The 17,156-nt window shown below is 37.0% G+C and overlaps 1 protein-coding gene across 9 annotated transcripts in view; it reads left to right on the forward strand.

Moving 5' to 3' along the window:
* KAT6B (lysine acetyltransferase 6B) overlaps positions 1-17,156 on the forward strand; it is a 120,213-nt gene that overhangs the window by 58,716 nt on the left and 44,341 nt on the right. For 7 of the 9 annotated variants that reach the window (XM_032982036.2, XM_032982035.2, XM_032982033.2 and 4 more), the window contains exons 3-9: positions 1,246-1,354; positions 7,581-7,696; positions 7,876-7,957; positions 8,966-9,098; positions 12,704-13,635; positions 14,543-14,664; positions 16,288-16,403. In XM_032982036.2, the coding sequence (XP_032837927.1) occupies positions 1,246-1,354; positions 7,581-7,696; positions 7,876-7,957; positions 8,966-9,098; positions 12,704-13,635; positions 14,543-14,664; positions 16,288-16,403 (1,610 nt within the window). The remainder of the gene's footprint in view (positions 1-1,245; positions 1,355-7,580; positions 7,697-7,875; positions 7,958-8,965; positions 9,099-12,703; positions 13,636-14,542; positions 14,665-16,287; positions 16,404-17,156) is intronic. The other 2 variants (XM_042786408.1, XM_042786409.1) reach the window with 2 other exon arrangements.

Consider the following 17,156-nt stretch of genomic DNA (forward strand, 5'->3'; position numbering starts at 1 on the left):
GTCAGTATTCCTTGGAATCTGGATTTTGATTTAAGATGATCCTGTATCTCAATAATATAAACCCAGTTTCAGTAATTCTGTGTTATGTTGTGTTGAGGTGTAAGGGTATATCTACATGGAACTGATGCTGCCTTAAGAATACCCTTAAAAACAAGCATTCCCTGCTTCCCAGAACTGTAATGGAATACAGATTCGTAGGTCAAGTGAAGATAATCTGTCAGCTTTTGAAGTATTGTGGCATAGAGTGGAAATATAAAAATTGAAGGTGAAAACAACAAATAATTACTTTGATGCATAAAACTAGTGGAATTGTTTAGCTAAATTTGGAAACCGTGACTTTGTGAAAAAAACTATGACTTTGTGATACTAGCTGCTAGAAGCCAACCTGGGAAGGTATTCTATTACTGGAGTATCCCACCTGAAGAAATAGTTGCAGGTAATTTTCTTTGTTACGGATCTGTTTACAGATACTTGCATGTAGGTACTAACACATGAGTATTTTGGATGATGCATATAAGTAACTTCATAAAGGCTCTACAATTTACTGCAGAAACTGTTTGGGGGTGTTTAATCTCTGGTAGTTTGTCACATAGCAGATTAGGAAGATCAGGAAATAAATTTGTATCAATTCTTAAATCTTTCTCTGAAAAGTTCTGTGTATTGCTTCCAGACGTTGAAAGATTTTCATAATGCTTTTTGTTCTGATTCTGCATCATAGCTGATGGGAGTTGTCAGACTGCAATAGGTAATTGTTGATCTGTTGAATCCAGTGTTTTTACCATAAAATGGTAGTTTCAGAGGGAAGTGTGAGTTCTATTGGATGGAAAAGTAAGAAAATGTGTCTTAAGTTTGAGAGTTTTTTGTAAAAATTCCTGGTTTTCTTGTGGAAAGAAACTATATTCATCTGTAATAAAGGCCAGTTTGCATCTTAATCTTTGAGCACTATTATGTTGGAAGAACAAGGGATGGTGTCCTGGAGTTGACAGTGTGTTCAAGAATACTGTCCTAATGTTTGTTCCTTTTTGTTGCACTGGAGAGGTTTGCATGGATTAGTACACAAGGTTGTTTATTATGGTCCAACTTAACATTTATACATTTATGAAATATGTTAAGACAATAAACTTTGTTATTCCCAAGATAGTAAAATGGACGTTTGTCTTGGTAATTAACGTGTGGTACACACACACACCCACACACACACACACACACACCCAGCTAATTTTGTCTGTTTGTTTTTAAATCTAGCCACGAGCTGATCCCATCCCGATATGTAGCTTCTGTTTGGGAACGAAAGAATCAAATCGTGAAAAAAAACCCGAAGAGCTGTTGTCTTGTGCAGACTGTGGTAGCAGTGGTAAGTTGGCTGAATTTACAAATACTAAAACTGTTTGTTTAGCTCTGGTTTTAAGGTATTAAAAAATATTTTAAACTTCTGAATGTCATCCTCTTTTTGGACATAGATTGAGAACTGAAACAAAATGGGTGAAAGAGACTTTTTTTATTAAATTTTTTCATCCGTATAACTACACATGGAGGTGTGAATTTATCTGTATGCTAAAAGTATAGATATACTGAGTAGATTAATAGGTAAGGCACACTTGTAAAATCCAGGAATTCCATTACTGTTTGAGATCTGTGTTTGATCTGAAAACTCCATTTTGCATTGTAGCATCAAATGATGATCAAGAATTTTACTTGCACAGATTTGCAACATTTCAGAAGCTGAGGGATGATCATCATTATAAAGACTGTGTAGCAGTCTCTGCTCTTGTTTATCTTCTGTATTCAATTAATTCTTTTATAAATTATTTTATTACTCAAGTGGGAATTTGAATAATAATTAATAACATACTAAAGCTGCTAGGCCCTGTTACTTTTCAGGCACAAGGTAGTGACTTTACTTATCATGTGTACCCCAATCCAGTGTGTTGGAGTAGCTCTTGCAGACTCGGTGTGGCTGTCCTGAATGCAGGTGCTCCCCTTAAAGTGAACAACTAGGTTAATTTTGAAAATTAAATACTGTAGCACACTGTTGCTTTGTGCAGTGCATGCAGATGGATGATACCAAACATGTTCTTGGCCTAGGTTATTCCTGATTCACAGAGGGATTTGGCTAATGAACTTGGGCAAATCTCTTTAGCAACTCTGTGCCATAAAGCTTTTTCTGGTGCAGCTGTAGAGTTCTGGATGTGAAAGTCATCTGATAAGTTTGGCTTTTCTCAAATAATCTCCTGTGGAAAATAGTTTTATGCTGGAGGAGGTATTTGGCCAGTATAGTTTATCAGTCAAGTGGGCTGCTTATGTTTAGCTGTGCCAGTAAAAAACACTTATGCTCCCATAAGCTTACAGCTGCATTAGGAAGTACTTTTGGTAAAGCATTGCAATGTAGGCCATCCTATTCCAGCTCAAAGACAAAATAAATGTGTTGCTTAAAGTCACAGGCTGCAACATCCAACTGCTTGGTGCTCCCCCTTTGTGCTGGCACCTGGTTGCATATAAACTGAAGAACAAATGTAGTTGAAAGATACGAAGTTCGATCAGTTTCCCAGTCCAGCTCACTGCAGAGCCATACCAACTTCTGTGTCAGCATGAAGAAGAGGGAAGTGCTCAGGAGGGAAATGAGTAGAGAAGTGGTAGGGTCTGTGTAAGCCAGCACTGCTTTTGAGAAGGCTAGAAGTGAAAGTATTGTTTCTGTGTCTTGGAATTCAGAGTCTATATATGTCATCATTTTATAGGTGTGCTGAAGGTAGTCTGTCTTGGGTACTGTGATAGCTACTTAAGTACTTGAGTAAAAACAAGACAGTGTGAATCAAAAATACATTTTCAGTTATCAGGATATGCTTTTGATTGTGTGCTTCTGAATCTGTTACCCTGGACAGATTCTTTGCATTTATGTTAACAAGTGTATTTTTTAGTATTTTCAAGCAAATGGTTAAACAGTGAAGTAAGGAAGTAGGTTTTTCACCCCAGTATGCAAACCCAAACCCCATATATTTTAAACTGTCTTCCTTTAATGGTTTACAGGTTTCCTGTATTTTCAAATCTGTATTCTAGTATTTGGAAATTCAGTAGGATATGTGCTTGGTTAGACTCTGGTACACAGAGTTTACATTAATCAGGTGATCTTAGATATCAGTTACTCTTCTGTTGTTTAATAATCCACTGGTAGGTCTAAGATGCTTTAGAACTGGAAGTCTTGACTTTCATGGATCAGCTTCCATTTGAATTAACACTGATACATTCTCTCTGCCTCATTAAGACTAAATTATCTTTAATTAGTTCCTCAGATGTATTAGATATAAAGAATGAAATGCCAGTCAGATTGCTGGATGGTTAAACTTCAGATACTGATGCCTAACTAAAATAAAAACCAATCTCAGTACAATTTATAAATAACAAAACTTCACTCAAGTGGAGGTTTATTGTAATTGGATTTTTAATTTTGCACATTGTAGTGTATCTCAAAGCTGGTCTTGCTGTCTAACAAACATAAAAGAAATTGCATGTTGTGCACAGCAAGCAAATGGTTCAGTTGATCAGAGATTAAATTGCAGTGCCCACTACTGGCATGTCTGCTTTCATTTATGTTTTTCTGTCAGTTGCTTGTGTCTCTTCAGGTAATGTTTCTGTGGTCTGAAAGCGGAAACTATCTGGATATCTGCAAATTTCATTGATACTACTCTTATTTTGTGGAATTTGGGAAGATAATGTATTTCGGCAGTGGAAATTAAATGCACTGCTGTGTCACTTTGCACTCTAAAGGGATAAGATGAGGGATGTCAGATGTGAGAAAACAAATCCTACTACGAAAGCAAACATTGCTCCACTAATTCTTCTTGCACCCCCCCGCCCCATCCCACCACCACCACTTTTTGATTTTGAAAAATCAGAAGAGTTGAGGACTGGAATCAAACTCTACTTCCATTTTCCCAGTTGAGAGGTACAGACACAAAGAGCTGCTGCCGACAGATTTTTAAAGGGAGTTGAAGTTTTAGAAGGGGGGGGGGGTGGAGTTGAGTTACTGGGGAACTACAATAAATATTTTAAAAGGGAGGGGAAATATTTCAAATTAGAATAACTGGATACTGTCCTTTCAAACAAATAGTATGTTAGGCTGAGAGGGCAAGAGGGTTGCCAGTCAAAGATGGGCTGGAGAGGCTGGAGAGCAGAACAACAAAGATGAGAGTCAGGTCAAGAGGAATAGGAACAGAAATGTTTGGAAAGGACTGCGCAGAGATTGCTTCATAAAGGAGACTTAGGATACACTTTAAGAATAATGTAATTACTGTCTGTGGGAGGATGTTGGCTAGTTGCATAAAATGAACTGCTAAGAAACCTGAAGGTGGAAAAACCTACTACAGGCCCAAGATAGTGCACTGATCCTCTGTGCTTATAGCTAAAGTCACCCTAAATAATAATGCTTTCTATCTATAAGGTTATCAAGGGGGGGTTTTGTGAATTATCTCATATATTAGTTCCCACCATTTGTATCAAAGTTAAAAGTAACTGGAGATATTAGCATATACAATTTAGCACTGTACATAACTGTTGTTATTGATATAGTGCTTGTTCTTTTAAAAGACTAGTTCTTTTGTCAAATAATTTGAAGAATAAAAAAGGCCCAAATTTGCAATGAGGCAACAAAAGTGGGCAGGTTAAAGGAGTTCTCTTCAGTCACAAGGGAGTGAGAAATTCTGTTCTAACTTCCTAATCTCACCTATTTCTGCCGTATCAACATCTCGCAAATCTTAACGTTTTCTGACTGGGATGGATAAGAATGAATTTTAAAGCGTTTAATTTTTACTAGCTTTATTTTAAAGTAAGTGTATGTGTATTCCTGGTGGAAACTGCCAGCTTTCGAATGTCTAAATTTCCAGTAATCTCTTAAATTTGCGTACCACATTAAATCTGCTGAGATTTAAAAGAAAGTCTATTTGAAAAGAAAGTCTTTTAAAAGTCTTATTTAGAGGAAAGTCTTACTGAACTAGGAGAAATTACCATCTGAAACACTTCAGACTAGAGATTGATCAAGTGTTGAAAACATCTTGGCAGATGTATCAGCTTCTGGTTATGGAGAAGATAGCATGTTCTTGATTCAGCTTATTTCAGTTAGAACTGAAATACTATGAATTTTGAAGCCAGAAACATGGTTTTTCTTTTCAACTCTTTCAGATTTAAAGAAACTAGCTATAAAATCACTGAAGATCAATCACAGTGACTGTTTAACTGCAGAAATTTTTTAAACCACAAAAGTAGTTAAAACAGAGTCCCTTTAAAAAGTGAAATGTGTTGATTACCACTTCATGTCTGGTAGGCATTACCCTCCACTAGTTACTGTTATAATTGCACAATGCCAATTTATGTCCAAAATGAAGACTTGTAAGTATTATCAGCTAGGTATTTCAAAAACTGATAATTTATTTGCTGTCTCTGCTAGTGCATACCTAGGAAAGATAGTAAAAAAACATGGCAAATGCATAGTGATGATTCCCATTTGCACTCTTACAGCCTCTAGTTACTTCTAGCTCAAGGACTTGGAGTTGCAGGCAGAACCTTCATGTTTAATACCATTGGTTCTCTTTTTTTCTTGAATTTTTGTTCAGTAGTAGAGTTTGACACTGTAGGATATATATTAAGCTGTGTAACTGCTTGACTAAGAAATGTTACATTCGTAGATAACAGAGAAATAAAGTAACCCTGTTACACCTAATCTGTGCATAGTTACCAACCAGTGAAAATAGATGTTTCTTATGTTTATACTTGTCAGTTATTTACTTAAGGCAAGGTTAAAATCAACAATTTAAACTACAACTTACTTGCTTCTTGAAGTAAATCACTTCTGTGCAAGGTAGATATCTCAAATTAAATGTACTTACATGTAGGTAATTGGCTTATGATTACACTTTAATGTGTTAATGTAGTTGTTAAGACATGGTTGATGAAATAAGTCTGTGATATTGATTATTAATATCAGCCGCTCTAGGGAGCTTTCTTATTTCTTACCAATTTTTTTTTAAATTAAGTACTTGTTAAGCTTTATTGAAGTGAACAGCATAGCATCAAACTCAACTATGCAGTTACAGAGTATATTCGTCACTTTCAAGAAAAATAATCAGTTCAAGTTCATACGAATTTTAATCACAAAAATCTGTTAACGTATCATAAACTGTATGCTGAGAATCAAATGGCAGTGCTTTTTCAATGTGTTTGTTTTTGAAACTGCTCTTTGAATTTATTATTGCTTTTCTTAAAGGTTATAAATCTGCAATTTATTTTGAGAATATGCTATATTTATATAATTTAAGTTGCTTTTTTAAGTGTGACAAAAAGTAGATTAAGCCCTGGGTACATATAATAAAAGGGAATAAAATCTGAGATTTGCACTTACTACAGTGGTTTTTGCATTCCATCAGTCATCTTTGCCATTCGTGCCTCAGTCCATTAGAAGGTGAAAGTACCAAATGGTCATGAATTAGCCTATGTTCTTGTTTGTGATCATTTAGCTCAGCCTTGGACTGAGAAACGGCATATGGAGAAAGTATGAATCACCATGACTAGACTATTACCTGCAAGAAAGCACGTATCCCAACTCTGACAGTGAAAAGAAAGCATCCTTCATGCACATCACATCACTGCAGCCATCTCTAAGTGCAGCATGGCATCAGGGATTCTTGTCTCTCTGACAACTTGTGGGTTGATGTTCTTGATAATCGCTGAGTATGATACTGGCAAAAAGTGTTTCCCTGGGAAGGTTTATCCCTTCCTATTTAGCAGAGCCTTTATCTTTTCTAGATTAAGGGTAAACTCTACTGAGATTGTTGACATGAAAAATCACTGCCAGTATTGCCTAAGGTGGTGTATGTGTTCACTTGTCTAGTGTTTTATATTAATTGGAAAAGCCATGTAGGCCTTCTAGGCTATTATGAAAAGAGGATGGTCCTGCCAGGGAATACAATACTGTTTCATGGGAGGTAGTAGTTCAGCTACTCTTACCCCTCCCTGTTTTAAATCTTCCTTTGCAATAAGCTTATCTTCTGCCAATTGCCTTCTTCATTTGATTTCCATTTTGCTGTTCTGAAATTGTTCTTTGTATGTATAATTAAATAATGAGTTGGAATGAAAAATGCATATAGTCTAAATATTAAGTTTCTCTGATAGATACTTAGTATATTTAGATAAATAACTAACATGTTTTATCCAAAGATTTCCTCTGTTTATGTTCCACTGTTGTGAAAGGGGAGTGGGGTCAAGTCTATAAAAATACTTGTTTCACAACCAATGGCAGTTTAATATGCTATGGAAATAACCTGGTGAAAATAAAAATTCAATTTCAGGGGCTTGTGTAGACCATTCACCTGGTGTCAGTTACAGTAGAAGTCAACTTTCTACTTCTCTTCATAAATGAATTTTACGGCAGTTGTTATGTATCTTTGTATGAAGTAGATGAATTAATGTGTTGCAAAGTTCTGAAAACAGCTGGTGCTTCCAGGGTTCCAGTGGTGCTGGATACATCCTGTTGAACTTAAGAATCAGTCTTACCAATCTTAAATCTCAAGCTTTAAATACTTTGGTTTTTTTAGGACATCCATCATGTTTGAAGTTCTGTCCTGAGTTAACAACAAATGTGAAGGCCTTAAGATGGCAGTGTATTGAATGCAAGACATGCAGTGCATGTAGGATCCAAGGCAAAAATGCAGTAAGTTAGACTGTTGAATGTTATCTGATGTTTCTTTGTTTACTGTAGCTCTATGCTTTGCACATGTGCAAATACAAATCACTGATGTACAACTTCAAGCAATGCTGTATTAAGTTTTTTTTCCTCTTCCTCTTCCTTCCCGCCCCTTCCCCCCCCACCCCCCCCCCCCCCCCCTTCAGGATAACATGCTTTTTTGCGACTCCTGTGATAGAGGGTTCCACATGGAGTGCTGTGACCCACCACTTTCCCGAATGCCAAAAGGTGATAATAAAAATCGTTTCAATGAAAATACTTTAGTTCACAGTCTTTTCTCATATTAAGTGACCAAGAGCTCTTGAGAATGCTAATTATTTTTGCATCAGTAAACAGTATGATTTCGGTCATGTCAAAACCAATTTTATTTTTCTTTATTTGAGATTTTTTTGGTCTCAGGAAAATAGTAAAAGTCTGTGGTTATTTGACCAGATGAATTCACTGTGCATTGAGTTGTTGGCCAGTTTATTGAAGATGAAGTGTTACGAAGGCTGTTAAAATGTTTGGAGTATATATACTGACAGAGAAATCTGGAGAGCAGGGGAAAGAGCCTGCTTCTTCATGTAAGAGTAGTTTTAAAAACAGACAAACAAAATACCTGTGTCCTCAGGTCCTCTAATCTCTGTATTTCTGATATATAGTACCTCATACTTCTGCTTTCACATCTTTATGTCTTTCCCTATTTAATCTTAAAGTTCCACTGAAGACTTTTTCCAGCTTTCTTTTTCCTCCCAAATCCCCAGCCTTATCTATAATAAGTGTTCAGATATGGTCATCTAATGTTAAGGGATGTAGAATTCAAGTGGTTGTATATTAAACATACCTAGGTGTGATCTGGTATTTTCTTTAGCACACTCTAGCCTAGACTGCTTTCTAATGCACATGTAGTTTGTTGTTTTGGGTTTTGTTTTTTTGTTTTTTTTTTCCCCCGTCTTAATTTTGTGTAGGTGGTATAAGGAGGGACATACTAGAACAGAAACTCTTCTAAGAACCTATTTGCTCACAGTCTTTTCTGCGATCGTTGTTACCTCTTTTTTTTCCACCCTTCATGAGCACTTTGCTTTCAAATCTTTCAAAGTATGAGTAGAAGTGAATCACTTTTCTCTGTCCATTTCCCCTTGCCTATGTCTGGTTAATAAGATAATTTTCTGATCTTGTGTACTTGGCATGTATCTTGGTAGACACCTACGGTACAAATTAGACTGTATACAACTAAGCTTTTTTTCCTTTATGTAGGAATGTGGATTTGCCAGGTCTGTAGACCAAAGAAGAAAGGGAGAAAGCTACTTCATGAGAAAGCTGCCCAAATAAGGCGACGATATGCAAAACCTATTGGACGTCCGAAAAATAAACTAAAGCAACGAATGTTGTAGGTTTCTCTTGAATTTTTCATTTTTTTTGTTTCTGAGAATGTAGTCAGATGAGTTGATGCGGATGCAACTACAGCTTTTAACTATTTCAAGCTGGGGAAAGTAGGTGATGAGTATTCTAGTATATGCCTTTCAGCCCAATGGACAATAACTTCTTAATTACAGTGGGTGCTTTTTGTGTCATGTCAGAAGGTGATGAAAAAAATTCCTGTAACTAACTTTTAGATCCCATAATTATTTTAATAAAACTTGTACTTACAGCAGATGCAAACAAAAATCTGTATGATAAGATATGCCACAGTTACCTTTTGAGTGTAACTTCAAATAATTGAAGTACATACAGAAACTAAGTGGGTAATAGTGAGTTACTTACATCCAATGTTAGGAAACTGTTGTGCTCAAAGATGTGTTAAAAACTTTTATAAAAATTACTTCATTAGTTAATATCAGCTCACAAAACCCATTCCAAAAAGAAAACTTTGCAAGTACTACAGAAGTTCTGGTTTCAGTGGTACTCTGGAAAAAATTATGACGTAAATTCTGCTGTTAAGCTGCCACTGGCTACTAGAGAAAGAGGTTGCAATTCTTCTTGTTTCTCAGGAATGTGTTTATCTAAGAGAAGAGAGTGCTGTAATTCTTTTGGCGTCTATCTTTCCAGGGAACACTGTAGTTGAACATCTTAAGGCTTGGTTGGAGGGTTGCTTAAGTAACATTCAAATGCTGAGTTGACATTACACTGAGTGTTAAACAAGAACAGATTCTGTGTTAACTCCAGTAGCATGTTGCCCTCCATCACATGTTCCTATCCACATACACCTTTCTTCTCCTATTTAGCTATCTGTTTGGCCATGTCAACTCAGCAACTGAAAAGCTTTCCAGCTCTACTCCTCATTCTGTCATGCGGCTGTTACCCAACCATTTTTCTCTATAGTCAAAACACCTGTCTAGTATTCCTCAGAGTTGCATGGTAGCTGCTGTAAAACTCTGCATTTTGCAAAATAAGGGTTTCTGGAGCCAGTGGAACCAACGTATAAAAATAGAAGGAGAAAAAATATAATCACAGTACTAGAGTACAGCACACTAGGTAAGTTGATATACTTAGTGCTGTGCAGCTTGCTATATTTGCTTTCCCTTCTCTCTCTGCCAGGATCTTTTTGGTCCTTGTCCTTAAGTTTGGTGTATGTTGCTCTGGGAAAGCAGTACAGGACAAGGATGAAGAGTGGCAGCACATGAAAGTAAAAGGTGTAGTTGTAGTGGCTCATGAAAGCATGTTGTTAAAGGAAGAGTGGGTAAAACATTCTTTTACTTCTCCGTTCTCCTCCTGACTAAATTTAGGAATTTTAAGGTCATTGAAATAGCCATACAACTTCCAGTGTTTTAACTGAAATTCCTACGTACCACTGTGTGTCCATAATAAAAATACATCTCTAGCTATACCTCTGGCTCTAGCTTCACCTTTGGTTTTACCCCTTAGAAAACTCCTAAGCCTTCAACTGGAGGTTAGGGTTCTAATACAGTATTACTGTATTACTTCTCTTAAAACATGTTCCCGATTTGGGTTCCCACAGTGGATTTAGCAGGAATGTCTGTCTGAGTAATTCTGCTTCTCCTCCTTCCTCATACATGTAAAACAGAGGTTGGAAAGTTGTGAGGGTTTTGTTAATGGGATTCAGAGTTACAAATTTTAAAGTAAATGTCATACTAGAGGATGCAGAAGTTCTCTTAGCATTGGATGATGACTGTGAATATTTTTGTAAAGACGTTCTTTACTTTGTAGCACATCAGCCTCATCAGCATGTTAGAGTAGTACTGGGGGGGTTCTTTGTATAATAAATGTTTGCAATACTGTGGATACATATCTATTACTTCAATGTCTAATATATATATATATATATATATAAAACAAAGTAATCTTGTTTGGAAAAGTAGTGGTTAGGAGATGGAATAAGAGAAGAAACTCTTCCTCATGGAGTCCTATTTAAAAGTGATCATGGGGTACAGAAGATGACAGTATTGTACATTAAAGTGCACAGTCACATGAAATACAGGAAGGTTAGCCAATGCCACTTAGTTCTTCTTGTCTATACACAGAAAATCTGTCCAGTACCACTGGAATAATTTTTTGCCTGTTGACCATCTGTAGGAAGCCCTTCACAGACAAATTACTGTGTAGGATTAACTAAAACCAGGTGTGTGTTTGGCCTCTAGCATTGATGGTGATTACTACATCTGGTAGTGAGAATAGATCTTGTGATGGACATAAGCTTATGGCACCAAAGGATTAAAAAGACTTAAAAGTTTTTGGTTTTGTTGCCTCTTAGGAGCTAACCAAATTTAAGGATGTGTGAGTGGAAAAGAGGCTAGTTCTTACACTAGTGGGCCCTTGGAGTTCAGTAAACCAGATGGTAGCCCCAGGCTGTTCAATCTCTAATTAGAAGTAACTTGATGGCATTAATTACTTCAGCATCTCAATTAAGAAGGCAAAATCCATGGAAGACAACTTTGTGCTAAAAAGTAAATAAGCTAACTTCAAAGAGCAGGATGGAAAAAGGAATGGAAGCATTTGATGCAACTGTATAGCTTTGGATTTGCAATTCAGTCATGCCTCCTGATACCTATTTCTTTTACTACAAATATTTTTAAATGGCTTGTTTCTGTATACTTACAATATACTACTCTTCAGCATATCATTCAGTGTTACTCCTCTCTTCAGTCATTAATGACCAGCTAAACCTGTATTTCTGGTGTCACAGATACGGGCTTTCTGTGTGCCCTTTTTCTTCTCAGCATTAAATAACATACACTGCTCTTCCTTCTTAACACCTTCCATGTTAAGCCTGGTGGGTTTATGGCTTTTCTACAAACACCACTTGGTCTTACAGTTTTGCTTTTTCCTTTCCTTTGCTATTTTTTGGTTTTACTATTGTTACAATTTCTAAAGAAAACAGTCTGTTTCTTTGATTTTGTTGTAATGCTCTTCATAAACTACCTCATTTTGCTGTTAGGTCTTTGGTGGTAATTTTTACTAGTGTTGACATACATAATCCAATGACAATATGGGAAAAACCAGCAGTTTCTTGAAAACTGGCTGTATTGATTTAAAGGACTTACAGACTTTCTCTACAGTTTAAGCAAATGTAGTCTGAGTTAAGTGTTTTGATATGTGGTCATTTACTAACACTGAATATGTGCATCTCCTTTGTGTGTACACTGAACTCTATGGTGATGGATCAGTTACTGTACTCAGACACAGTGCACTGATGTTTTTCTCCAAAGCAGCACACCTTCGCCATGCCTAAAAGTAGGTGGGGAGACTGTATACTTGGGAGATCTTGCTATCCCAGCTGCTTCTACTCATATGTACTGTGGACTATCTTTTAAAGAAAAGGGGGAGGGGGGGAAACAACAAGAAAAAAAAGAAAAAGGGCAAAAAATAGCTGGATGTTATGTCATAATGTGAAATGTATTTCCAAAGTGTGTATGTCTAAATTTCTTTAAAGATTTTTAAGTACAGTGGCATAAATAACTTGTATAAACAGTAGTACTCTTTGGCAGTAGTTACAGATTTTTAATGCTGATTTTCATTTTCCAAATTTTTGCATAGGTCTGTAACCAGTGATGAAGGATCCGTGAATGCATTCACAGGAAGGGGGTCACCTGGTAGGGGTCAAAAGACTAAAGTCTGTACCACACCTTCATCTGGTCATGCTGCATCTGTGAAGGATTCAAGCAGCAGATTGCCTGTTACAGACCCCACTCGGCCTGGTGCCACCACCAAAATCACCACCACCTCCACCTACATATCTGCCTCTACACTTAAAGTTAACAAGAAAACCAAAGGGCTCATTGATGGCCTTACTAAGTTCTTTACACCATCACCCGATGGTCGCAGATCACGAGGTGAAATAATAGACTTTTCAAAGCACTATCGTCCAAGGAAAAAGGTGTCTCAGAAACAGTCATGCACTTCTCTTGTGTTGGCTACAGGTACCACACAAAAGCTAAAACCTCCACCTTCTTCACTTCTACCCCCAACCCCCATCTCTGGTCAGAGCCCCAGTTCGCAAAAATCCAGCACTTCCACTTCTTCTAACTCTCCCCAAAGTTCTTCCAGTCAGTCAAGCGTACCCTCCTTTAGTAGCCTTCCTAATAACAGTCAGCTAAAGGGACTCTTTGATGGACTCTCTCATATCTATACCACTCAGGGACAGTCTCGAAAAAAGGGACACCCAAGCTATGCACCACCCAAGCGTTTGCGTCGTAAACCTGAATTATCTTCCACATCAAAATCTAGTAGCTGTTTCTATGGAAAGAAAGAGGTTGGGAGTAGGTTTCTTTCTCATGCCTGTACCTCTGGATGGGGTGGTTCTAGAGGACATGCTTTTAAAGCAGTTGCTCACCTCAAGAGAACAACTTTCCTTAAAAAGCACAGGAATCTAGGCAGATTAAAGTATAAAGTGACCCCTCAGATGGGGACCCCCTCACCAGGGAAGGGGAGCTTGGCAGACGGAAGGATTAAACCTGATCAGGATGATGGTAAGCAAAGGTCAAAGCGCCAACCAACCCTGCGTCCCGTCCAAAACCAAAATTCTTATATTGTCACATAGGTCTTAGCTATTTCTCTTGTTCTTCACTTTCATACAAAAGCAACAAAACTTTGACCCTTTATCTGATGCTGACTAAATCTCCAAAATGTTTTTTCTGACTAATACCACACCACCTTTTATTATTTTTTGCATCTGTAGTGACACTAGGAGCCCCAAATGCCTTCATAATGTTGCTTATGGCTGTGTAGTACCGCATGAATAGCCACTTTTCATGCTGCTTCCTTGTTCTTCCCCTGCCCTTTCTCTGGCAGTAGTGCTGTCATCATGATTGTGTGCTGTCAGTGCTTATAATGGTGGGCATTTCAATTCATTTCCCTCTGCTCCATTGCTTTTTCATGAACAATTCCATCCTGCTACAATCTCCACAACACTTGATCTGTACTGCTGTGAACTACGTTTTTTATAATTATTTTATTTAAGAAAAAGTATATTTATGTTGTTTGAATATAGACTTAGCTTAGCATTGGTCTCCAACTTCCAAGGGCAACTTTTTTCCTCTTATTTTTCTTTTTACCTTGTAGGGTATACTGGAATTTATCAGGTAGCATAGTTCTAGCGAATATATTCCTTGAGGTTCAAGACTAATTTAGTGGAACTGGACTGTAAAGGCTTATACAGACAGACAAGCAAATACCAAAAATAGCTCATGCAACAGCAAACTACAAAACAAGAAGGGGGGAAGGTTTTGTTTCTGTTACTTAGTAATCCCAAATTTAGTGAAAATGAGGAGTCATAACAGCCATAGTTGCTACAATCCTTTTTAGGAGTATCACTTTGCTAAGGCAAGTGTAACTTTCATGTCTGTGAATAAACTTTTTGCTGGTTTTAAATAACAGATACTGAAATCAAAGTAAGCATCAAACAAGAAAATATGGATGTATTTCTGGTGGGAAGCAAGGACACTGTTACACAGGAGGATTTGGAAGTATTTAAGCAGGCTCGAGAACTCTCCCTGGAGGTAAGAATCATGTTGCATAAAATGTAGTCATTTCTGTAAATAAAAACTACTTTCATTTTCATATCTGTATTCACCTTAATTTTTAATATATTCTTTTTGATCTAATGTGATGCTTGCTGTGAATTTAATTTGGGCGACACTGTATATAGTTATATTCTCCCGGATAGGAGACAAGGCATCACACTGAAATGGGTCAGATAAGTGACACTTAAGCTAGATTTTTGAGAGATAAACTTGAGCATTTTGGACACAGAACTACCACTGATAAAGCATAGAGATTAAACATAGCTGACATCCTGATTAGAACTGAGAAGATACTGGTCGGTAAGAATGTGCCTGATGATTTTCCTCTGCAGATAAAGCAACCATTGTGAAAAGTTAAGTCTGTCCCAGCAAATTCTGTTCGGTAGGAAACTGGATTTAGTGAGATCATAACTTTATTTTACCCAATTATTTAACACACTTTAAGTTTAAATACTATAGTCTTTTTCTAGCAGTGAAAATATTTGAGCTGAATCTGACTAAAACTGTTTATACCAGCTGGTGTTAATGCTCTTACTTAAAGTATGTAGTGGTAATCTAAAGCTTGGAGAGACTCAGTTGTTTTGATGTGGGGTATTTTTGCCAAGGAAGCTGGACATGGCAGCTGGATCTTCCTATAGCAAAACAGTCTTTTACTTTTCTGTGTCTATGAAATGAGAAACTAATGTCTTCTGAGAACCTGGGTCAGAAGTGAGGTGCATGTAATGTTTCAACTGCTGCTTTATAAAATTGCTTCATAAATGAGTATGTCTTGTACTTTTTTCAGTAGTGGACTTCGCTTAGTTTTTTTCAGGTTTAGTGCATAAGAACTGATATTGCCTGTTATGGGTCAATACACTGACCTTGTTACACTCTTAATTCAAGTATGTGTTAACAGGCAAGCTCAAACCAAGTTTAAAGATTCAACTTCATTATTAGTATGTACTTCCATTTGCTTGTGGAAGTGGTTCCCACCTCTTCCTTTCTTTCTTTCATATGCAGTCCAAAAATGTTAGGTGCTAAGATTTCTAGAATTCATGGCATTCCTTTTCTTTTTTCCCACTTTTCTTCCTTTTTTGTATTTCATCAGCCCTTTAGAGTCTAGCAGTCGTTTTCTGATCAACTTAACTTCAGTATGATAGCCAAGAGTAGTGTGTGTTAGTATACTGTTGACTGTTATGAGGTAAATTCCAAGGACTCTACAAGGGTTCTGCTGATGCTTTCTCCCTCATTGTTTTGACAAAAGGACAGCTTTGAGTTTGAAGAACTGTAGAGATGTCCTCGCACTAGGTGCTGCGATAGAAGAGAACTGAGGCAGTTGTGACTCTTACTTGCTTGGACCATACACCTTCTATTTGTATGCACTTACTTGTACGCATTGCTCACCTAAATTCATGTTTAGTTGTTTGGCACCTTGAAAGAAATTCTCACTGTGTGTATTTGGCTGTTTGTCAACTCTGTCCTCTGTCTGTCCAGGTTGGAAAAACTTCAGCAACTGATTTGAATGCTTCAGGTTTCTCACAGCTTTCACTGGGTGAAATGGATGATACAAAGCTTTAACTTTTTCTGTAACTATTATTTTGCCTTTATTATACCTGACAGAAAATTGGGTGTAAAAACACTGGTGAAACAAGTGGGCGATACCCTTCAGTGATTGAGTTTGGAAAATATGAGATTCAGACCTGGTATTCTTCGCCCTACCCACAGGAATATGCAAGGTAGTGTGAGTTGTCAAGATTGTCTTACATTGTTGGAATTTTTACTAATGTGATAATTCTTACCCTTTTGTAATTGTTTAGAATTTACAACTTTTAAAAGTAAATATGCAAGAATGATTTTTTTTTTTTTTTTTTTTTTTTTTTTTTTTTTGCCTTAGTCCTATGTAAATGTAATCTTGCAGTGTGTATTGGCATGGTTTTATTTGTTTGGGGGTTTTTTGGTTTGGTATATTTGTTTTGTGGGGGGTTTGGTTTTTGGTTTTTTGTTTTTTTTAACCCTTGCAACCATCTATGTCCAATTTCTCGTCATTTAGAGCAATTAATCTGGTTTGTCATCTAGACTTTGTTAACCTCCTTTTTCTAGAGATCAGGGAGAAATCTGAACATGTTAAATAAATAAAGTCAAAGTGAGCAACTTCTGGCAACAGTGTCTCAATTCTGGCCTTCTTTGCCAGGACATACCTTGGAGTCAGACAGAGTGCATAAACTAGTATGCGTGCTCAGAAGATCTCTGCTGATTTTTTCATGTGCTGAAATAAACGTTTTATGATCTATGGTACACATGGAGATTTTCAAAACTGTATTTATCAAGCTCTACTACTATAGCAAGCAACCAAGTTATGTGGTCTGTTCCAAAATGCCTTTGTATAGTGTTATTGTATGCTGCCTTTTCTTTCCATCCCACTTGTTCTTAGATACTGTCATCTGCGTGTGGTGGGAATGGGGGATATATGGTGAATTGGTAATATGAAA

The sequence above is a fragment of the Tyto alba genome, unplaced genomic scaffold, assembly GCF_018691265.1.
Source record: "Tyto alba isolate M040663 unplaced genomic scaffold, T.alba_DEE_v4.0 Super-Scaffold_1, whole genome shotgun sequence".
Taxonomy (NCBI): Eukaryota; Metazoa; Chordata; class Aves; order Strigiformes; family Tytonidae; genus Tyto; species Tyto alba.